Below are 22776 nucleotides of genomic sequence, written 5' to 3'. Positions count from 1 at the left end.
CTGGGTGGTTCAGTCGGTTAAGCATCTGACTTAGGCTCGGCTCGGGTCATGATCTCACAGTTCGTGGGTTCCAGCCCCGCATCGGGCCCTGTGCTGACAGCTCGGAGCCTGGAGCCTGCTTCGGATTCTGTGTCTCCCTCTCTGTCTCTGCCCCTGCCCCGTTCACACTTTGTCAGCGAAGTTACACGGGTGATGCCGCACACGTGCCAGAAAACTGGAACAGTAGAGAATAGTGTGGCTCTTGTGGAAGGTGGACACACGAATTTGTGAAGTGTTCCATATTTTTTGTGTTAACTATGCTGGAACTAAAATGAAAATAAAAAACAAAAATTCACAAAAGAATGTTCACTTTGAAAAAATTTGTTGAGCTGTGCACACTGATGCACAGTTTTCTGTATATAAGGTCTTCTTGAAGGTGTACAGTGTTAAGTCACAACATATACTAGCGTATGCGTTAAGATCTACCTGAATTACTTATGCCCCACGGCACTGCCCTGAATGACAGAGCAGTGCAGTGTGATGGTGACCGGTTGAAGGTCTCCTCTGTGCTCTTTTCACTGTTGCTGTAAGTCACTGGAGGGGAGACCAAATAAGGTTTGTTTGTTGAAGTTGTAAATTAAGAAATTAACATAAATTGAGAGATTTGGTGACTGGACATAGTTTTTCTCTCGTCAAAAATACCTTCAAGAAGTAAGAGTTCTAATGGTTTGAGAAATACCTTTTATTGCAGTGATTAGAGCATTGTAGTAGGTGGAAATTAGCAAGCCCTTATTAGAGTTAAAACAGAAACTTCAGGCATTTTGAGGGTATGGCCGGGCATTTTTGCTTCTCGTGCAATAAACAAATTTGTTTTCAGATGGAAGTTTCTGTAATGTGGCAGTTCACAGTGTCTAGTTCTGAAAAGGGGTTTGCTCCATATTGTTTCCTTAGGATCTTAGATAAACAGAGCGGGGGTTCCAGATGGCAGCGTTGGACATTTTTCAAGAACGTGCTTGAGCACCTTGGGAGATGGGGAAGCCCAGAGTCAGCGCCACAGGGGTTACAAGAGGGTGGAAGGGAAAAGGGTTGCTAAGAGTACAGATGAACAAAGTAGAGAGTAGTGGCCTGGGGAGGGGCTGGACGCTGCCACAGGAGGGATGGGAGGGAGAGCGGCCTGGCTGGAATTGTAACTCTGCCCCTTCACCGCCTCCATGCCCTAACACGTGTCCCTGCACCTCTCCCCCGTGACTCCTCCCCCAGCGTGGGGCGCACATACAGTCCACACACACTTGTTACGAAGATCATGTCACATTGCCTGTAACATGCCCAGCGTGGTAGCTACAGGCAGTTCGTGTTTAGTAAAGAGCGTGCTATACCGATGGTCAGAAACAAGGACCCCGTGCCCTGCTTTGCCACGTGAGCCGTCTGACCTGTGGAAGATTCTTCGAACTCCTCCACGCTCGTTTTCTCCCCTGTAGGACCGGGATGTAACGTTCTCACCTGGTACTGTTACGGTGAGGCTCAGGCACCCTCACCAGTGGAGGCACCTAGTCCAGAGCCTGGTGTTACTAATCAGCAGCAGAGCACAGGGACGTGCCTTCCAGTTCCATCGGTGACCGCTCCCCTGGATCTTCCCGTTTCGTACTCACTCCTCATACAGAATTCTGTCAGCGGTGGGTCAGTCCTAGGTGTTTTTAAGGAGCTATTTGTATTTTTAGAATCGTCTGTATTTTTCAGCTTCTCGAGACCGGGTGGCAGTAAAATGACATTTGTCCCCAAGGGTCGCTACACATTCATTTTTTAGGCTGTGCATTCTCAAACATTTGACATCGCCATTCATTCAGATTCATCCTTAAATAGCCAGTCAAAAAAAGGTTTGGGACCCCCCCCTTTTTTTCCCCCAGTATAGTTAACATACGGTGGTATATTCGTTTCAGGTGTACACTATGGTGATTCAGCAGTTCCGCACATGACTCATCAGGAGGGGTGTACTTTTAATCCCCTTCCCCTGTCTCTCCCCTCCCCCACCGCCCTCCCCTCCCCACGCCCAGTGCCGGTAACCATCAGTTCTCCAGAGTCGCGTTTTGGTTTGTCTCTTCTTTTCTTGGTTCTTTTGTTTTGTTTCTTGAATTCCACGTGAGTGAAATCATACGGTATTTCTCTTTCTCTGACTGCGTAACGCTGTACTCTTCAGATCCATCCATGTTCTGAATGGCACTGTTTCATTTCTTATGGCTGAGTACTGTTCCGCTGTATGTGTACACACCACATCTTCTCCGTCCATTCGTCTGTCAGTGGACGCTTAGGCTGCTTACATAATTTGGCTATTATAAATAATGCTGCAGTGAACATAAGGGTACATACATCTTTTCAAATTAGTGTTTTCATTTTCTTTGGCTAAATACCCAGTAGTAGAATTACTGGGTCATATGGTAGTTCTATTTTTAATTTTCTGAGGAAACTTCATATGGTTTTCCACAGTGGCTGCACCAGTTTGCATTCCCACAAGTGTGTCTCTTGGGGGGTGTGTGTGTGTGTGTGTGTGTCCGTCCCTTTTTTTTTAATTTTTTTTAATGTTTATTCATTTTTGAGAGACAGAGACAGAGCATGAGTGGGGGGAGGGGCAGAGAGAGAGGGAGACACAGAATCTGAAGCAGGCCCCAGGCCCTGAGCTGTCAGCATGGAGCCTGACGTAGGGCTCGAACCCGTGAACGCAAGGTCATGACCTGAGCCGAAGTCGGGTGCTTGCCCGACTGAGCCACCCAGGCATCCGTGTCCCTTTTGAATATATTTAAAAAGCTGTTATTTATATTTAATAAAAGCTGTCAACGAGTGAGAAAAGTTCTTATGTACCAAGTAATTTGTATTATCCTAACTTCTACAAGGGAGGCTCTTTAAGATCCTGATGTATATTTGTTCTGACACGAGAAAAACGATTATGCAGATAGACCTTACATTGCAGCCTGACCGTGTTTTGCTCCCCATAGGTTGGAAATCCACGTGTAGAACTTACCCTCTCAGAGCTCCAAGATATGGCAGCCAGGCAACAGCAGCAAATTGAAAATCAGCAGCAAATGTTGGTTGCCAAGGTGAGTTTATAAAAGCAGAGGTGGGAAAATGTTCGTAAAGAGTGTTATTCAGCAGTTTCTTTAGACTGGAGTGAACACACTCATGGGCAGCACTTGTAGGTAGGACCAGGTCATGGAAGTATCGAACACAGTGTCCTCCTGTCTTTGTTCCCTCTTTCATAATGATACATGAATACTGTAGCTTCTTCGAGTTGGGAAGGTATCTGAGCAAGACCCTTGACACCCACACTCAGATACCCCAGAATAGGAGGTGGTTGACCTTAGTCAACTGTAGCTGAAATCTGGAGGAAGACACTGGTCATGGGCCCACAAAACAATGACAGTTGGTTATCTAGGCTTCCTTTATGCCACTCTACGTGGACTTTGGTTTGTGACGACGCAGGGCGGAGTTAACGCTCTCTACCTACACCGAGTTGTGCGTTTGTCACTGAGGTGCTGTAACAAAATTTGAACTGTTTCTTATCACAGACTGAAAAATCAGCCCTATTACCCAGGCCTGCTGGAGAATATTCTTGTTGTAATGATCTCTGAAACTGCTATATAAGGAGAATATGGAAACATTTCTGCCTGGGTTCTTATTGCTTTCTCTGTGGAGAGATTTGCTTCATAGCCAAATGTCCAATCCCACTTTTTTCATTTATCGAGTGACCATATAATTCATTGTACTATATCCACTTTTATGTGGATATATTATAGCATAAATTGGGCTTGTTTTTAAAAGTTGTCTTGCAGGAAGAAAAGTTGTCTTGCAAGGTTTAGTGGATATACAAGAATAAAAAAAAAACAGTTTAGAGTTAAGTAAATTGGGAAGTATTTCATCCCATTAATAAGGTTTCTCAGATGAAGTGCACATAGTGTTATGCAGTTATGACATTCTCTAGTTCTGCTTTTTGTTTCCTTTCCAAGTACCGATCCAAGAGTATTACCAATAAGGAAATTCTTAGATATCTTCAGCAGCATAAATTACAAGTTAATGCTAACACAAGTATATGCTATACGCATCCAAGCACATATTTCCTTACTTTGGAGTGTCACGTGTGATTCCTACATAATCACACTTAATCCTCTCCTTACTTAGTTATATTTTACACGTACATGTGGGACTGTATTTCACGTCAACTGTTACCCCATCACACTAATAGGGAAAAGACTATTGAAGAGTATTGTGTATATTTTTACTCTAGGATTGTCCTGTTTTCATTTGGAATGTTTCGTTAGTTTCAAAGAAACTTAACCCTAAAGAAAACAAACACTTCCTTGACTGTTCATTGTGACCTAGCAAATTAGAGGTTTATTTCCTTACTGATCAACTTGTCTTCTTTCAGTATAAAGCCCTTTGCTTCAGTGCCGGTTTCCTTTAAGAGATAAATAAGGGACCTTGGGAAGCTGCTTTGTGGCGGCAGGAAACGTGCAACCGACAGCAGGAAACTTAGGCTGGACGGGGCTTCACACAGGATGAAGATGAGACTGTGTGAGCGGGTGTGGCGCGCAGGCCGTCCTCCTGCTGAGAGACTCTGAGGAGGTGTTTATGTGAACTGAGTGTGTAGATCGGTGTGCGGAGTACAGCGCCCTCATCAAAGTCTTCAGCTGTATGTGCCCAGTCATTCCGTTTTGTGTGGGCTGACGTCTGCAAGGGTCCGTGAGCAGTTTACCGATAGCTGATGCTGTGCTATCGCACACTGAGACCTTTTTTTAATGTATAAAAGTGATCGTCTACTTCGATTTTCGCAGTCACCTGTTTCGTTCTTTTGTCAGGAACAACGTTTACATTTCCTAAAGCAGCAGGAGCGCCGTCAGCAGCAGTCTGTCTCTGAAAATGAAAAGCTTCAGAAACTGAAAGAGCGAGTCGAAGCCCAGGAAAACAAGCTGAAGAAAATCCGCGCCATGAGAGGACAAGTAGACTACAGCAAAATCATGAACGGCAACTTGTGTACGTTTGTGCCTCGCCCGGCGCCCATGCTCAGGCGTAGATAAGATGAGAGTCCAGCTTCTGGACGCTTTGCACGCGTGGACCAGTGTCACATCTTGCTATAGAAAGCGCAGTGACGAGTTGCTCCGATAGCTGCATCTCCAAGGATGCGGATAGGTTAAGGGATCCTAGAAAGTCTCTCAGTGCGGTGGGCAGGCCCGTTGTTAACATCTGTAACATGTTAGCTGCCCTCTGCGTTGGGGCCACGGCGCCGTGAGACGCCACTCATCAGGAGGGTCTCTTTAAATTGAACAGCTTAAACTTCATCTGTGTAGTAAGAGAAACCATACAGATGCTCATTTCTTACTTTCGTGTGTGTGGTTCTTTGTTCCATTATCAATTTGGTTAGTGCCTACTTTGTGTGACGGTGACCAGCAAGACAGACTTGGATTCATGCCCCTTACAGAGACTTTGGTCTGTTGGTGCACTGAGATTCCTAAGTGGCTTGGCCAAGCTACTCTTTGGACTGGCTGCCCCAATTAAAGCATATTCAGTAATTAGTGCACACATAGTTTGCTGTACGGGCAGTCACATCATGTGTTCCAGAGGCTCGTCAGGAAGTGCATTGGATTACGTATATCACAGTTTTCTCCCCAAAGTCTAGCACTAGGTGATGCCACAGCTGAGTTGAATGCACAGAAGTGAAGAAATCACAAAACCAAAATAACAAAATGCCACTCATGCACACAAATATCAATAAATGATGTCTTTTTCTTTATTGGGGGGACATTTTAGCTGCCGAAATAGAAAGGTTCAGCGCCATGTTCCAGGAAAAGAAGCAGGAAGTACAAAGTGCAATATTAAGAGTTGATCAGCTCAGTCAGCAACTGGAAGATTTAAAGAAAGGAAAGCTGAGCGGGCTCCAGTCTTACAACGGCAAGCTGGCGGGACCAGCGGCGGCGGAGTTGAAAAGACTGTACCAAGAGCTACAGGTGATTTCGCTGGGTGTGGGGAGCAGTGACATCAAGGCCTCTTTCAGGCTTTCTTCTTAAGAGTTTAATAGTAGGCACAAAATGTACTCAGTAAAAAGGATTTTTTTTTTTTTTTTTTTTTTTTTGCCGTTTGTTAACTTTGAGAGGGAGAGTGAGAGCCAGCGCAAGCCTGGGAGGGGCAGAGACGGGGAGAGAGAGAATCCCAAGCAGGCTCCAGGCTGTCAGCACAGAGCCTGATGTGGGGCTCGATCCCACAGACTGTGAGATCATGATCTGAGACAAAATCGAGTCAGACGGTTAACCTACTGAGCCACCCAGGCGCCCCCGGGACAACGAATTTTTAAAACAGCTTTGCGATTTAGTTCACATAGCATATGGTTCACCCACGGCGAGTGTACAATTAGTTGGTTTTGAGTATCTTCAGAGAGTTCTGCATCCACCACCATGGTCCATTTTAGAACGTCTCCATCACCCCCGAAAGAAGCCCCGTCCCTCTTCACCATAACCCCACACCCCCTGTCCCCTAACCTGGCAACCGTGACTCTGCTGTCTCTGGATTTGCCTATTCTGGAAATTTCATATGAGCAAGTCACGCAGTGTGTGTTTTTTGGTGACTCTTTCACTAAGCACGTTTCAGTGCAGAGATTCAGTACGGAATTTAATTGGCAATATGATGAACTGGGGGAAAAGTTAAGCTTTCGGTGACGTTTGATGTCTCTGTGTACACTGTGTTTTGATGAGAGAGATGCCTGTTGTTAAATCGTCGCCTCACTCAGCTTCAGCTGCTCTCACAGACCTCCACAGACTGGGGGACTTTAGCCACAGACGTCGATTTTCTCACAGCCGCATGGGCGGGGTGTCCAAGGGCAGGGGACCGGCACATTGGGTTCCTGGTGAGGGTTGGCTGCCTGCTGTGTCCTCACAGCTCCGGCCTCTCTCCTTCCTCTGACAAGGCACCGACCCGTCACGGGGGCCCCACCACCAGCTACCATCACACTGAAGGCAACATAGGGATTTGGGGATGACGCATTCAGTCCAGAACAGTCCTCAAGATTTCCATTTCTCAGAAGTTATCATTCAGCAGATGATTTTTCTTTTTTTTTAAAAAAATTTTTTTTTTCAACATTTTTTATTTATTTTTGGGACAGAGAGAGACAGAGCATGAACGGGGGAGGGGCAGAGAGAGAGGGAGACACAGAATCGGAAACAGGCTCCAGGCTCCGAGCCATCAGCCCAGAGCCTGACGCGGGGCTCGAACTCACGGACCGCGAGATCGTGACCTGGCTGAAGTCGGACGCTTAACCGACTGCGCCACCCAGGCGCCCCAGCAGATGATTTTTCAAGCCAGAAACAAGTTTTACAGTTCTGTTGGCACTTGCCAGAAAAGTTATTATATCATTTTTATGAAATGAAAATATGTAACTACAGAGAGTAAAATTACTTTTGTTGCTGTTAAGTTCTCTAATGTAAATGCATAGAAATAAAGAATGCATGGCTTCTTTTACATTTTAGGCAATTATTAAAAGTTCAGGGGTTTATTTTAAGTTTATTTCTTTTGAGAGAGACTGAGACCGTGTGAGCAGGGGAGGGGCAGAGAGAGAAGGAGACAGAGAATCTCAAGTAGGCTCCGTGCTGCCCACGCAGAGCCCAGCGTGGGGCTCAGACTCACAAAACCGTGAGATCATGACCTGAGCCAAAACCCAAGAGTCGGATGCTTAACCACTTAGCCACCCAGGTGCTCCAGAAGTGCAGGGTTTTTAAGGATTTTTTTTTTTTTTTTTGAGGCGTGATGGATGTAGTATATTGACTTACGCTGATTCATTTGCCAAGTTTTCTGACTGCAACCTGGGTTACAAAGTCCGCGTTGCCTCCTGTCTGGCACACACATGTGCATCTGAAAGAGCTTAACAAGGCTTCACCTTGTGTGTGTGGTACACACTGACGCCTTCTGTTCTGTATTTCATTGTTTTAAGTGCTGGCTACAAGCCGCTAAAATGCCACCGCACATTCCAGTTGGAGAGCAAGGCCACCCTTTGTGAATTTCTTGCCGCCTCCGCAGTAGGATGCCCCGTTCAGTGGACTGTGTGGGGTGGAGCAGTCACCTGTCCTTGGGTCCCTGGAGGACATGCTCGGTAAAGTGCCATTGCCAAGGGCCACGGTCATGATCTTCCGTAGCCGTCACTAGTACCAGTCACTCCGTGTGCTCTAAAGAAGACGTTTGCTTGCAGGTACAGAAGAACTCCGTTCTGGAGCCATCCATGTACACCTGTGGAACATTGAGCACATGGGTGACAGTGCATTTTATAAAAACACATAAGTACTTAGCGTTACTACTTTTTCTTCTGTTTTTACTTTCCCTGGCAGTGAGAATTTGTTTAATGCCAATCATAAAAGTCGCATTTTTTATTTTGCAGATTCGTAATCAGCTTAACCAGGAACAGACTTCAAAGCTCCAGCAGCAGAAGGAACTCTTGAATAAACGCAACATGGAGGTGGCCGTGATGGACAAGCGGATCAATGAACTGCGTGAACGTCTTTATGGGAAGAAAATTCAGGCATGTGAGAAAGAAAATATTTGTGTAAGATAAGCTACTAAAAATGATTCAATGCACAGTTGCACATCTTCACTATAATGGCATTTTGCTCCCCCATCTGCCACAGCTGATAAAACATAAATTGGCCATAAACCATTAAAAAAAAAAAAGACAGTAGAAAACTCTTTCCAAAGCCACATTTATTTCCTGGTATGTGAAATCAAAACCTCCCTGGCCACAGCCACAGCCACTGTCTCCCCACCCCCATCCTCCCTGTGCTATTGTGTCTCCACCCTCGGGGAAGCTGTGGTTCTGGCCTGGCAGCACCCGGGCATGGTCGGTCCCACTCTGCCACTTGAAGCTGTGCCACGTGGGCACATTCCTTGACCTGTGCAGACTCGAGTCCTCGCTGCAAACTGGTATGTCCTGCCTGCCCCAGCAGTCGTCGTGAGCATTCTTAGAATAACCCATGTGGGAGGGCTCTGTAAACTCTGCAGCAAAGTGCTCTATAAAGGGTTAGTGCTTTTTAAAAATCTTTATTTGGTATTTTGACTTTCAAAGGTAATAAATGCTCATTGGAAAATGAAAACAGTGCAGAAATACTTAAAAGAAAATTTGAAAGTTCCTGCCACCCTATTCCCATTCTCCAAACAGGATAGTTTTAATGATTCCAGTCTTTTGCTTAATACAGACAAAAAGGTACTTAATTTTTAATTGAAAATGGAATTGTAGGAATTCTATCATTTGCACTCTTCTCCTCGTCTTTTTTAACTGCAACGTGGGTATCTTTCTAGGTCATTACCTCACTCCTTTTGCAGCTTCTCTGCAACACCCCACATCCCGGGGCCTGTGGCCCCTTTCCCTGACCTCCTCGCCAGGTGTCCCCGAGTCCTGCCGTTAACTTTCGGCACATCAGTGAGCAGGAGCACTCCCAAGAGCTTGGGGGACGAGGCACTGCTATGCGTGGCTCCTGGCCTGCCTTCCATGGTGGCGCCAGGGTTTGAAGGAAGCAGTGCCTGAGTGCAGGGCTGGAGCGGGACGGGGAGGTGGGTGGGCGCGGGCACCAGCTAGCTGGGAACAGCTCCCCAAGTGTCCTCGTCCACACTCCGCAATTGGTACTTTGACAGTTTGACAAGTAACCTCTTGTCAGCTGCTGCGGCTCTGGAGGCAGCTCCCAGGAGACCAGTGAGAGCCCTTCTGGGGCTCTGCCTGGGTGGGCTGGGGTGAGGGGTGGGGACTGCCACTTCTTTGTCCTAATGAGTGGTGTCAGGTGAAATCTCTTATTTACAAACCAATCTACCCCCCCCCCTTTTTTTTTTTTTTAAACCAGAGAGTTCGTGGTTGATCTGTAGGACTCTGTGTTTTCAAATGACGGTTCTCCCATACTTACCTGGCAGGGGAGATACCATGGTCAAATGATGGTTCTCCTTGCTCTTTCGAGTATCGTCCTCTTGCTCACACAGCACTTTCTGGCTGTGCTCCATCGGTCAGGGCTCTCCAGAGAAGCGGAATGAGCAGGGATGTGGAGAGTGATTGCTGGGTGTATAGACTGACTTTAAGTAACTCGCTCACGTGGTTGTGGAGGCTGCATGCCTGACACCTGCAGCCCGGACACACAGGGGCCCTTGATGCTGCTGCTCAGGTCTGTAGGTCGTCTGCAGGCCCAGGGGCCTCTTTCTCCGAGCACGTCAGTCTTTTCTCTCTCAAGTCCTTCAGCCGATTGCACACGGCCCACCCACGCTGTGGAGAACAGTCCGCTTCATTCACAGTCTAGTGATTTAAACGTTGGTCTCTTCACAGCAGCATCTAGGCCTGTTTGAGTAGATATCTATGGCCTAACCAAGTTGACACATAAAATGAACCATCACAGATGGCTAGGTAAACGTTACTTCTTACATTCCACCTGATAGTTGAGGTGATCCTGAAGAATGTGGTGCCTCTGCAGAAATGTGTCTCCACCCAAAGGTCCTAGGCCCCTTTGGGCAATTGTCAGAATCCTGGACCCTCTCCCTAAAATGATACATGCTCATGGATGCAGAATTTTGCAAACAATTGTAGGAGCTTATGGATCTCTTACAGCCTACCTGGGGTCCCTAAGGTGTCCGTGATTCTCCATTCAGATCCCTGTTGTGGACCCTCTCGTTGTTAGGCAGCATCACGTGATCAGTGTCTTTGGCTGTAGTGTGGTGTCCTTGCCGAGAATGGCAGGGTTGTCTTCAGGGCACTGGTCAGAGGGTCTCCTGGTTCCAGGCCCTGTCACTGTGCCCTGCACGGCTTGTTCAGTCCTTACAGCAAGACTCAGCTTGACTTTACAGACATGGGCACTGAGGTTCAGAGCCATTAGGTCACTTTCACTTGCCCAAGGCAGCACCGTGAATAAGTGGCAAAGCAGGATTTGAAACCAGGCTCAGAGCCCAGGCTTTGACCGATGCCTCTGCCCACCTCGGGGAGGGAGGGAGAGCATCCCCCAGTATAGAGGGTTCCGCAGAGGTGTCCTGGGAAGCTGTTCTATTCCATCACCAGCCCCTGTTTCTCCCAGCTCGCAAATAGGTAGGAGTTGTCAAAGAGAATCACTTGTATGGGACTGTGGGTTGAGGCCCTTCTTTCAACACTTGCCCTTTCTAGATACTGATTTTTTAGGGTGATGGAGCTTCCTGAGGGCACATTATTTAGTGAGCGGCTCAGGTGAGAGCAGTCAGTCATACTAGGCTTGTGATGTCTTTAATTTAGGAGAACCTTAACTCTCATTTCTTCCCATTTTGTAGCTGAGCCGTGTGAATGGCACGTCGTCACCGCAGTCGCCGCTCAGCACGCCTGGCAGGGTTGCTGCAGTGGGGCCTTATATCCAGGTCCCCAGTGCCGGTGGCTATTCTGTCCCAGGGGACCCCATAAAGCCCCAGTCTCTCACTATCGCCTCAAGTGCTGCCCACGGAAGATCCAAATCCGGTGAGTGGCCCGGGCCCTCGTCTTGGAGGAAAGCAGGTGAACAGGGAAGGGGCACCCTGGGGGCCAGGAACCTCAGAGGAGGCCTCCACGGTACGCCCCAGGCTCTGCCCACCCTCAGTCTCCCCCAAGTACTGTCTCCCCCTCGGTCCGCTAGGGCGGTGTTGGGGAGCTGTGCGCCACCACGGCAGCGATACGGCCCCAAAATGAGAACAGATTTCTCTTTATTGAGCTGAGTGTCTTACTGTGTGGCTTTTCAAACCACAGAATACTTCGGACCTGATCCGCTCGTGCCGCAGGTTTTGTGTCCGGGTGAGGGCGCTTGTGCCTGCTGCCCATCCCGGCAGAGGGGTAGCCTGTCCGTGGACGGTGCGCTGGGGCTGGTCTTCCCTTTCCCCACTCGGCGCGTTCCTAACCAATCCAGAGGTCTGCAGACCATCACTCTGGCCCTCGGCCACACCGAATCGTGCGGTGGGACCAGCACCGTGCTGGCGAGTAGCACTCCTGGGGACGCTGGGAAGCCTTGTGCAGCCTCCGGTTCCCAACCAAGGGCAGGCTGGGTTCTCCATGGGGAGGCTGCTCTCCCTTCTCGGAAGAAGGCGGCTGCTTTCCAAACATGAGGAAGCCAGAGCTGCTTTGCAGTAAGATTTTCTTTACGCTGGGCTGAACGTCTCCCCGTAAGACGTGGAATTTCGGAGCACAGGTGCAAACCGCACGGCCTTCCCTCGCTCACCAGTCCAGGGCTGGGCCGGGCCGGGCCGGGCCATGCTAGGCCGTGCTGAGCCAGGCTGAGCCAGGCTGGGCCAGGCCCCTGTTGTCAGGATTGGGGGTGGAGCTTGGCAGTCTTCCGTTCGCTCGTGTTCTCTTCCCTGTTGCCCAGTCTGAGCAGCAACAAGTCTGCCACTCCTGCTGTGGGGTGTCAGGGCTTGTTGTGACCCCGGCAGGATAAGCGTCACCAGCCGTCGTGGGCCACGCGCCCTGGCTGGGCTCTCTCCACGGCCGTGTCTCAGCAGCCACGTGGAGTGCATGGTTGGTGCGAGTCTCTAATTGCAGCTTTCTTTGAGAAGCGGTTATTTATAGTTTGAACCGCCCCACTGTGGGAGTAGGTGTTTGTTTCCAGGGCAGATAATTAGTACAGCCAGCTACTTCTCTGCTCACTTTGTTTTATTATTTATTTATTTGTTTGTTTGTTTGTTTATATATGTATTTATTTTGGGGAGAGTACAAGCGGGGGAGGGGCAGAGAGAGGGAGACAGAGGATGCGAAGTGGGCTCTGTGCTGACGGGCTGACAGCAGTGAGCCCGACGTGGGGCTCGAACTCACAACCCACGAGATCATGACCTGAGCCAAAGTCGGACGCTCAACCGACTGAGCCCCCCAGGCGCCCCTCTGCTGACTTCCCAAGCCAAGGACGTCTCCCATTCCCCTCTTCTCTGTGGGTGTGTGAGGCTGGGCCGCCTCACAAGGGTTTTGAGGAAAGGACACCCTTCCGGGCCTGGAGAACGTGTCTTTCAGAAGTTCAGCACCAGCCTTGTTCTTTCCACTGCAGTGTAAGGTGACCGCACACAAGAAACCTGTGTCCCCCACACTGGGGACAGAATCCCGCCCAGGTGTGGAGCTGGGGTGAGAAACCTCCCCGTGGGGACCCTAACTCATGCTGTCGACTGTCCTTCTGGTGCCGTGTCACACAGATGGCCACGGGAAGCCCAGAGTGACCAGCTCGCGGACAGTATCAGACCTCGACGTCGGGCCTGACCGCAGCCCCTCAGGGCACTCTGCAGACTCGTTTGCAAACTGTACGTCAGCTGGCAGGCCCAGTGGGGGCTCTGGCCCTTTCTGATACTGCTGAATCAGCAATCGTTTATTTTTCCAAACTGAGAAGGGTCTGCTCATCACATCTAGGCTTGAGAAAAATGCCACATAAACGCAATTTGTCCCTTCCTTCAACAGACAGGTGTGAAGCTTGGGCCGGGCCACACACCACACCCTCCTCAGGAAGGGGTCTGACAGATGCTGGCACAGCAGGGGATTTTGGGTTTTGTTTTAGGAAATCCAGATGATTTTTTGAGTTCGTTAAAAACTTTAGTTTTACCTCCTGTGCGAGAACCTCCCATCGTACTTGAAGATAATCGTCCCTTTTAATCCTTTATAGTAAAAATAAAGGCTCTTTCCTCTGCACCCCCTGTCCGAAGAAGGAAATTCCCGGTCCCTTTTTCAGTCCCTTTGGGGCTCCCGTTGTGGATTTTTGGAGCAGCTGGCCGGCGCCACTCTCTGAGACCCCTGGGGCCGGCCCCTCCCTCCCTCCCTGGTCTGCTGGGCCCTGCTCGTTTCCCCATCGGCCCAGTTGCCACCTCCGCGTATCCTTGCTGAGCCTGCGTGCTTCTGGCCCACACCCCCCCCCCCCCCCAGACGGCCCCCGGATCTAAGGTACAGCCGAGGGTTCGTGAAGGCGCACGCGCTTCTTGCCTGGAAGCGGCTGACCGGACGCGCGGAGCAGGGTGGTCCGGGCTGGGGCCCTGGACTGCCTCACCAGCACCCTTGCGGCCCGGCCGGCGCCGCGTGAGGCTGCCGCTGACAGGGCCCGGCGAGGGCGCCCAGAGGTCACTGCACGGGAGGGGCTTCCGCACTTGGGCTCGGAGCACGCTGTCTCCCGGGTCTCAGGTCTTGGCTCTGGCGCTGTTGTTCTGAGGGGGAGTGGCTTTCCTCCTGCTCCTTAGTTATGCCCACCTGCTGGCGCTGGCTGGGTGGGTGAGGAGCCAGGATGTGCTGTCGCTGTCAGAAGCGCCCAGAGCAGTCCCTTCGGCTTGCTTTGCGTTCCCTGTGGCTGATGGCTGGGTGTTCTCCACTCGGGTCCAGTCCGGCACCTGGGCCTGCCCCGGCAGCGGGAGCCTGAGTCGGAGGCTGTAATGTGGCCCCTGCAGGTGCTAGAATGTACTCACGTGGCTGTGGCTGCTTGGAGGGGTTGCTTCTGCACCCTTTTTCAGTTTGGAAAGTGCCTTGTTAAAGAGCAGCTTTTCAGCAGCTTTCCTAAAAACCTGGACGTGACTTTGCTTTCTGATCGCTGCAACAGAATGATAACTGGCTACGCCAATCAGGGGAGCTTGTACTGGCCTCTTCTGCTCTTAAGTTATTTTGAGAGGATAGAAGTTTCTAACAGAGGAAAGGCAAATTTTTCTTTTAATGTGGAAGGTGGTACAGGTCAAGCCTGTTATGAAGTCAAAGGATAAATCTTTGGTTTCTATTGCTGTATGTGACCGTTGCTGTATGTGACTGGTTTTGTAAGTAATGTTTGAAAAGTAAGTGCTCAGGCTCATTTTATTTCCTGGTGTCGATGTAGTCGATTTGACCTGCATTTAGATAGGGGCCCGGGAGCGTTTCCACCGTCCTCCGGCCCCTCGCCTGGCTTGGAGCAGCCCTGTGCACGGTGACTGAGTCTCTGTACACGGGAAGGCGGTGCGGGCGCTGGCGGGGCCTGGCCAGCAGACGCCGCCCTTGGTCTTGCTGTGCACAAGCCTGTGTGCGGGCAGGGGTGGCCGGCCGCCTGGGTAACGGAGCTCCATCACAGCCGATCTTTGTTTCTAGCAGAGGGCTGTTCTTAGGTTGGTTCAGCTACACTGAGGAAAAATTATACTCAAATTCTGTGTTCTTTTCAAGCCAATGATGGAAACTGGCCAACGTTAAAACAAAATTCTAGTTCTTCAGTGAAGCCGACGCAGATCGCCAGTGTGGACTGGAAGGACTCAAGCGTGGAGGGTCCTCTCAAGCAAGGGGCCGTCTCGAGCCAGCCTGTGCCCTTGTCAACTTTAGGAGCCACAGAGAAGCTGGTAGGCCGTTTGTCCCTGTCACGAAACACAGACAGGGTCCTCGCTGTATCACTGTTCAGCCTTTATCTTCATCTGAGGGCTGTGAGGTGGGAGGTGTCACGAGGCAAGTTAATCCTGCTTGTATCTAAATTATGACCGAGTCTGAAGAAGACCGCTGTCCCTCAGCACTGAGTGCCTGCGAGTGGAGATGTGTTTCGCTCAGGATTGTTCCATCATGGGCGGGTGATGGGCCTGATTCCCACGGTGGGCCCTGTGCCCGGTCACAAGCTGATTTGAAGGATTACAAGTCCGACTTTGTTTTCTCTTGTGACTGTGGCTAGAAATAACGCTTAACTTTTCAAAGGGTGACTTTGTTTTTCTTCTTAACATCTCAATTTAGGGCGTCGAGATCGGTAAAGTGCCACCCCCCCTCCCCAGTGTCGGCAAGCAGCTGCCTCCCAGCTACGGGACATACCCCAGCCCTGCGCCCGTGGGCCCCGGCTCCACAAACTCCCTGGAGAGGAGGAAGGAGGGCAGCTTGCCCAGGCCCGGCGCAGGCCCGCCCAGCCGGCAGAAACCCGCCCCGCTGCCCACCTCGGGTGGCCACACGTCTGCTTCCTCACAGCAGATTCAGCAGAGGATCTCTGTGCCGCCGAGTCCCACGTACCCGCCGGCGGGGCCGCCTGCTTTCCCGGCTGGGGACAGCAAACCTGAACTCCCACTGACTGTGGCCATTAGGCCCTTTCTGGCTGATAAAGGGTCAAGGCCACAGTCCCCCAGGAAAGGACCCCAGACAGTGAATTCAAGTTCCATCTACTCCATGTACCTCCAGCAAGCCACGCCTCCTAAGAATTACCAGCCAGCGGTGCACAGCACCTTAAATAAGTCTGTTAAAGCAGGTACAGTGGGTTTGTACCTTGTCTTGGGGCTAGGGAGTCATACTTTTACTTAAAGTGCCAGTCCATAGCCTTACATTCGGGTCACAAACTATTTAGGATTAAAAAAACTTTTTTTTCAATGTTTATTTTTGAGAGAAGCAGAGCACAGGTCGGGGAGGGGTGGAGAGAGAGAGAGAATCCCAACCTAACAGCACAGAGCCCAGCTTGGGGCTCGAAGTCAAGAACCGTGAGATCATGACAGCCAAAACCAAGAGTCGGACACTGAACTGACTGAGCCCCCCAGGTGCCCCTGGGATTAAAATTTTAATTCTTGTGTACAGTGAGGCCTTAGGTGTCCATGTGAGTTTGGGGTAAAAGGCAATGGGTGGAGTTTTGTAGCTGGATCACATGGGAACTGACTTCCTGCCTCAGCACCTGCCTTCCTGTGGTACTCAGGAAGCCCGGTTCCCAGAAGGAGGTTCCTCTTTTTCTCCTGCTTTGTGGGAATTTGTGCAGGGGCTTTCCAGGGGCTGGTGAGGGTGCTCTGCCCAGTCGTGGTCCTCCTGGCCTCCTGGCGGTGACTGAGCCAAGCCCCTGGAGGGGAGGCAAGGGAGCATCTGCTGCTTTGGGAGCTGGGGTGTCCTAGGAAGGGTGAGAGAGTGGAGCCTGGCCCCACGGACGTGGAGGCAGGAGGTGACTCTGACCTGCACAGCGGGGTCCTGCAGGTCAGTTCTGGGCTTGGGCCTCCCCACAGACTTTTGGGCAGAGGCTGCAGCTTCCAGACTCCTGGGAGCGCCCACCCCCCACCCCCCTGCCCAAGCGGAAGCCCGGCTACCTGTGGCAGGGCTCTGGCCCCCTGCCCTACAGTGCCTGGACCAGCAGGCCGGGCCTTCCTGTCCGAGGCAGCCTGTGTTCCGTAGCATGAGACTTGGCCTGGGGTGCAGATGCTGTTTAGAGGTGGGTCTTTCTCCCCGGCTTAGAAACAAGGAAGGTTGGTTTGGGGTGGGGAAGTTGGGCCTGCAGCCATGTTTTGTTTTTGTTTTTTTCATTTGAAAAAGCCTAAATTGTGGAAGCCCAAATGTAAAAACCAGTTAAGAGGGGCACTCTATCTTCCAAAAGGAGTCAGTGGGGTTCTTTGGACAGAGGTTTCCTCCGGGATTTAAAGGTAGGACTTAGCACCAGAGCAGACCCCTGAGCCCACCTCCTGTGTGACCGCAGGGATGTGGTGACTAGACCCCTGGCCCCGCAGGATGCTCTAGCTGCCCCTGTCCTCTGTGTTTCCTCCAGTGTACGGTAAACCCGTTTTACCATCCGGGTCAACGTCCCCGTCACCCTTACCGTTTCTTCACGGGTCGCCGGCCACAAGCACGTCGCAGTCCCAGCCGCCTTCGGAAGGTGCCGAGAAAGAGCCGGAGCAGGACAGCCCTGCCCCTCCTGGAGACGGCGGCACCGGCACGGGCACTGTGGAGAGCCTGCCGCGGCCGCTCAGCCCCACCAAGCTCACGCCCATCGTGCACTCGCCGCTGCGCTACCAGAGTGACGCCGACCTGGAGGCCTTGCGCAGGAAGCTGGCCAACGCGCCCCGGCCCCTAAAGAAGCGCAGCTCCATCACGGAGCCCGAGGGCCCCGGGGGGCCCAACATCCAGAAGCTGCTGTACCAACGCTTCAACACCCTGGCCGGCGGCATGGAGGGCACCCCTTTCTACCAGCCCGGCCCCTCGCAGGACTTCATGGGCACCCTGGCCGACGTGGACAATGGAAATACCAATGCCAACGGGAACCTGGGAGAGGCTGGCCCCGCCCAGCCCACAGCCCCGCTCCCCTCCGAGCCTGCCCCGTCTTCGGACGCCAATGACAATGAGCTCCCTTCCCCTGAACCGGAGGGGCTCATCTGTCCCCAGAGCACCCACCAAACGGCCGAGCCTGCCGAGGATGACAACAACAACGTGGCCACAGCCCCGTCCACAGAACAGGTCCCCAGCCCTGGGGCCGAGGCCCCCTCACCGGGGGAAGACCAAGCCCCCCCACTGCTGCCCCCCACCGTGCCCCCGCCTGGAGCCTCTACGGTGGGTGTCGTCCTAGTCAGCCAGCCAGTGTTTGTAGAGGACCTGGCTGTGTTAGCCGTAGTTCCGGGGACTGTGGGGCTTGCCAGACTCGTCCCCACCCTCACTGAGGCCCAGGGGGAGGACAGTGCCGCAGTCCACAGGTGGGGCTCTGAAGAGGTGTGGAAGGCTGCAGAGCTCTCCCTGGAGGGCCCAGCCAGGTTTCCCCGAGGAAGGGGAGCTGCCGTCGGGATTTGAGGGCCAGGCGGCGAGGGGGACGAGAACCTCCTAGACAGCCTTCTGGTGGGAGCTCAGTATTGGTGGAGCAGAGAGGGGGAGGTGAATGTCCACGGGGGTGGGTAGGAATGAGTTGCTGACTCCCGAGCTTGACTGTCACCCACCGTGGGTGCCCCTGAGCAGTGCCGTCCCCCCGGAGCACGCTGCATGTGGCACAACGGGTCTGGCTGGGCCCTGGGAGTGGGCGTTCCGCTCCATGCCAGGGGCCGCTCAGCCTTGCCAGGTGCACACGCTGCCCACGGCTTTCACCCTGTCCCTCCTCTCCACCGCGGCTTGGTGCGTTTGCACATTACCTATAAATCAGAAGCATGTTTCCTTCCCGGCAGAGCAAACGGACCAACCTGAAGAAGCCTAACTCGGAGCGGACAGGGCACGGGCTGAGAGTCCGGTTCAACCCCCTGGCGCTGCTCCTAGATGCTTCTCTGGAAGGCGAGTTTGACCTGGTGCAAAGGGTCATCTACGAGGTGAGTGAGCGCAGCCGCAGGCCTGGGCTGCCCCGTCTGCTGGGAGGCCGGGCTCACGAGGGCCTTGTGTCCTCAGGTGGAAGACCCTAGCAAGCCCAATGACGAAGGGATCACCCCGCTGCACAATGCCGTCTGCGCCGGCCACCACCACATCGTGAAGTTCCTGCTGGATTTTGGGGTCAACGTGAACGCTGCCGACAGCGATGGCTGGTGAGGGCCCCTGGGGCACGTGGCCTACGGTAGGAGGAGGCCCCCGGTCCAGGAGTCGGGCGAGTGCAGAAGCGGACACGGGTGGGCGGGCCTACTGTCGCTCCCCGGGGCCGCCTGGCCTGGTCCCCTCCTCCCCACTTTAGTTCCGTGAGTCCTCTCGTGAAAGGCACAGCTGGGATCATGTCTTCGCATACGTGCTAGCAACTTCGCGGGCTGCGCGTTTTGCAAAGTGTCACTCTTCGTCGGGTTTGAAATGGCCGGATAACCTGCGTGGCAGAAACTCAGTCCCGCTTTGCGGTTGCCTTGTCGGTGTTTGCCCGCAGGGCCCTTCGGCTGCTGTGCGGGGCCCCCCGGGCCTCTGCTAGGTCTTGTTGGCGACGTCAGGCTCCTGTTGGTGTGGTTTGAACATCTGGGGTTTTTTAATTGTGGCAAAATCCGCCCAACGCCTACCGCCATGGCCGCGTGAAGGCGCGTCAGCCGTGCGCAGCGCGCCCCTGCTCTCGCGTGAGGGGCACCTACTTGATAGGCCGCTTCCCAGCCTCTCCCCCCCCCCCCCCCCGCCCCCGAGGCCCCACCGCCCAGCAGCGGGCGGCGGCCCGGCCGAGAGACAGACGGGCCAGCAGGAGTCCTGCCGTTTCGAGGACCGACGCGGGAACCTTTGGGCCTCGAGGCGCAGCACGGCCCCGGAGGCCCCCGGGAGGCCGCCGGGGCCCGGCCGGCCGGGCAGCGCCTCGCGTGCCTTCACCCGCTCTCCGTTCCAGGACGCCGCTGCACTGCGCCGCCTCTTGCAACAGCGTCCACCTCTGCAAACAGCTGGTGGAGAGCGGCGCTGCCGTTTTTGCCTCCACCATCAGCGACATCGAAACCGCCGCGGACAAGTGTGAAGAGACGGAGGAAGGCTACATCCAGTGTTCCCAGTTCCTCTACGGTACGTGGGGCGTCTTGGCACGGGGCGGGGGCCCTTCCCCCGGGTGCGGTGCTGCGGGGCCGGGGAGGAGCCCCCTTCCGTTTTGGGAGCCACCCGCCAAGCTCCTCGGGATGGAGGTCACGCCGTCCCTTGGGCTCCTTCCTGCAGACCTGTTTGAAGGGCCGTGTTGCGGAAAGATTCTGTGCCTGGTCGCTAAAAACCGTGCTTCTGTGTGGATGCGGTGCCTCCGGGCAGAGCCGCTGGGGGGCTTGGGGGGCTGTACGTCTCTGGGGCGCGCCGGGGCTTGAAGCACAGCCGAAGGCGCTCCAGGGTCCGCCTGCGGGGGAGCACCCACGTCCCCGGCCTGGGGTGACCATCGGCGAGTGAGCCACGGAGTGGAGCTCGCCCTGTCGTGACTAAGCCGCTTGAGCCAGGATCGGCCTTTCTGAGGGTGAGAGAGCCGCAGGTTGCCGGCTCCACCCCGGGCTCGGGCGCCGTGGCCCTGCCCTGTGGTAGACGTGGGGATGCTCTGGCTCGCTGAGGCGGTCTCCGGGCTCCGAGCACAGGAGCAGTGGTGAGCTCGTGGGGGCCGTGGTCACAGGGACAGCTGTGCCGGCGGGACGGAGGCGGGAGGTACCCGGGCCTTTCTCGGGGTCCCCGTGGTCACTTGGGGCACGAGCTTGCTTGGTGGCTGTGGCGAGGTGGTGCGTTGTCGAGGGCCTCCCCGACCCGGGAGCGGCCGCACCGCCTCTTTGGCCATCGACTTCTGGAAGTAGTTCTGGGTGTGAGTCGTGACTTTCACCGCACGGCGTGCCTGGTCCAGCAACACGCCTCGGCCCCGGGACCCAACACAGCAGTAGCACGACTCGTCAGGGTCTTGACACGGCCCCGGCCGGCGGCCCGCCCTCTGCGGACACCTGACCGCTCGCCCTGTCGTCCCAGGGGTGCAGGAGAAGCTGGGCGTGATGAACAAAGGAGTGGTGTACGCCCTGTGGGGCTACGAGGCCCAGAACAGCGACGAGCTGTCCTTCCACGAGGGGGATGCCATCACCATCCTGAGGCGCAAGGACGAGAGTGAAACCGAGTGGTGGTGGGCTCGCCTTGGGGACCGGGAGGGCTACGTGCCCAAAAACCTGCTGGGGGTAAGCACCGTGAGCCCGCTCGTCCGGGGTCGGCCACCCCCGCTGCCGTCACTCCTGCAAGTCCTGTCCCCTCCGCCCAGCTGTAAACCGCAGGGCGCCGGGCTTTGTGCGGGGTCGCACGCTGCAGGGTGAGCACGGCGGGTGGCTGCCCTCGTCCGCTCTCTGCGCCACCCTCGTAACGGGCAAGTTGGCGGAGTTGGCACGGGGATCCGGCAGGCCCCACACTCACACCGTGGGAGCAGCGGGGGTGCCGGCGGAGGAGCCCCCAGCCGCCTGATGCAGGAGCCCGGGCAGGCAGCCAGCCACCACTGTCTGCAGCCCAGAAACGGCCTGGGGTGGGGAGCCCACACGTTGCTCCCTCTGTTGCGTTTGTAACTACACCAGACCTTAGAGCAGGTGCCGCTGTGCTCCCCCCCGCGTGCCTCGAGGGAGCTGGGGGCTTATGGCCACCGGCGCGGATTTGAGGCGGTGCCAGGTGCTGCGAGAGAGGTTCTCCGGGGTTGGGGGGCGCGGCTTGTAGGGGGAGTCGGGGTCTCGGCAGGCGCGTGGCAGCCGAGTGGCGGCCGTCCGGGCACCACCGGGCGCCCCTTCCCGCTCGGCGTGCCGTGCCCTCGTCCTAACTGTTTCCGTCGCTTCGCAGTTGTATCCACGGATCAAACCCCGACAGCGAACGCTAGCCTGAGCTTCCGTCTGGAGCGCCGCCCGCCGCTTGCCCGCCGCGAGGAGCCGCCGGGGAGACCGCCCTGCCGTTTCTGCGGGAGCTGCAGCTAGACGTGTTTATAATGGTGCTCACTTGCGCAGACAGCATCCACAATGTGAAATCCCTGCAGTTTCTCGGTGAGGCCCTTTCTTCAGTTTGCCCGTAACTGGGAGAGGTACTTTTGCCTCCAGGAAGATTGAATTTTGCCAATTACTGTAAATCCAAATAAATATGCAGCTTTCTAAACAGCTGTCCCCGTTGCCAATGAGCAGCTCTGTCATTTACCCCTGGTCAGTTGCCAGTGAAGACGAACCCTCTGACTTTGGCCCCGAGGCCTTCCTCTACGTCCCTCCACCCCAGCACTGAGAACGCGCAGCTGCTGTGAGGTGTGCGCCCCCTGCTACCGGAAATCGCAGCCGCCCGCCATCCTCTCCACCCCGACCACACGCATCTCTTCCTCTCCCTACCGAGAGGGCCCCTGTGCGGAAGCTTCTGGCATTGGTGGGGCGTGATGCGTGTGTGCTGAGCATTGGCAGAGGTCACCTACACGCGGGCCGACGGCGGGCCGCGCTTCCGCGTCCCGGGCTCCAGAGCCCTTAATACCAAGTGACGAGCAGTCAGGAGCCTCGAGATAGCACCGTCCCCTCCTCTGCACGATGTGCAGCCCACGGGCCGGCAGCCCACGGTCAGGGTGGGGCAGGTGTGGGGGTGCCTGCATGTCAGGAGGGGCAGCTGGGGTGGGGGGCCCAGCCTCCCGGGTCTGGCCCGGCCACGATGCAATACCTGTGCCCGGTCCGGACTTCAAGTAAGGCACTTAAGTTTGAACTGTACGTACAGACTTTTATATACCAAAAGTATTTTTTGACTAGATCATTCGAAACTACCAG

The 22776-nt window shown here is 54.2% G+C and overlaps 1 protein-coding gene across 4 annotated transcripts in view; it reads left to right on the top strand.

The window, feature by feature from the left end:
• PPP1R13B (protein phosphatase 1 regulatory subunit 13B) overlaps positions 1-22155 on the top strand; it is a 100232-nt gene extending 78077 nt beyond the window's left edge. For 3 of the 4 annotated variants that reach the window (XM_019434128.2, XM_053889872.1, XM_019434127.2), the window contains exons 5-17: positions 2967-3068; positions 4824-4998; positions 5773-5969; positions 8384-8548; positions 11269-11449; positions 15101-15270; positions 15650-16148; positions 17415-18193; positions 18793-18930; positions 19007-19140; positions 19902-20068; positions 20990-21189; positions 21830-22155. In XM_019434128.2, coding sequence (XP_019289673.2) covers positions 2967-3068; positions 4824-4998; positions 5773-5969; positions 8384-8548; positions 11269-11449; positions 15101-15270; positions 15650-16148; positions 17415-18193; positions 18793-18930; positions 19007-19140; positions 19902-20068; positions 20990-21189; positions 21830-21871 — 2949 coding nt within the window. In that variant the 3' untranslated portion in view covers positions 21872-22155. The remainder of the gene's footprint in view (positions 1-2966; positions 3069-4823; positions 4999-5772; positions 5970-8383; positions 8549-11268; positions 11450-15100; positions 15271-15649; positions 16149-17414; positions 18194-18792; positions 18931-19006; positions 19141-19901; positions 20069-20989; positions 21190-21829) is intronic. The other variant, XM_019434129.2, reaches the window with a different exon arrangement.
• Positions 22156-22776: the final 621 nt, after the last annotated feature.

Source organism: Panthera pardus, unplaced genomic scaffold (genome assembly GCF_024362965.1).
Source record: "Panthera pardus isolate Hobbes unplaced genomic scaffold, ASM2436296v1 HiC_scaffold_24, whole genome shotgun sequence".
Classification (NCBI taxonomy): domain Eukaryota; kingdom Metazoa; phylum Chordata; class Mammalia; order Carnivora; family Felidae; genus Panthera; species Panthera pardus.
Note: the sequence above shows the minus strand (reverse complement) of the source record. Positions and strands in the feature narration are given on the sequence as shown.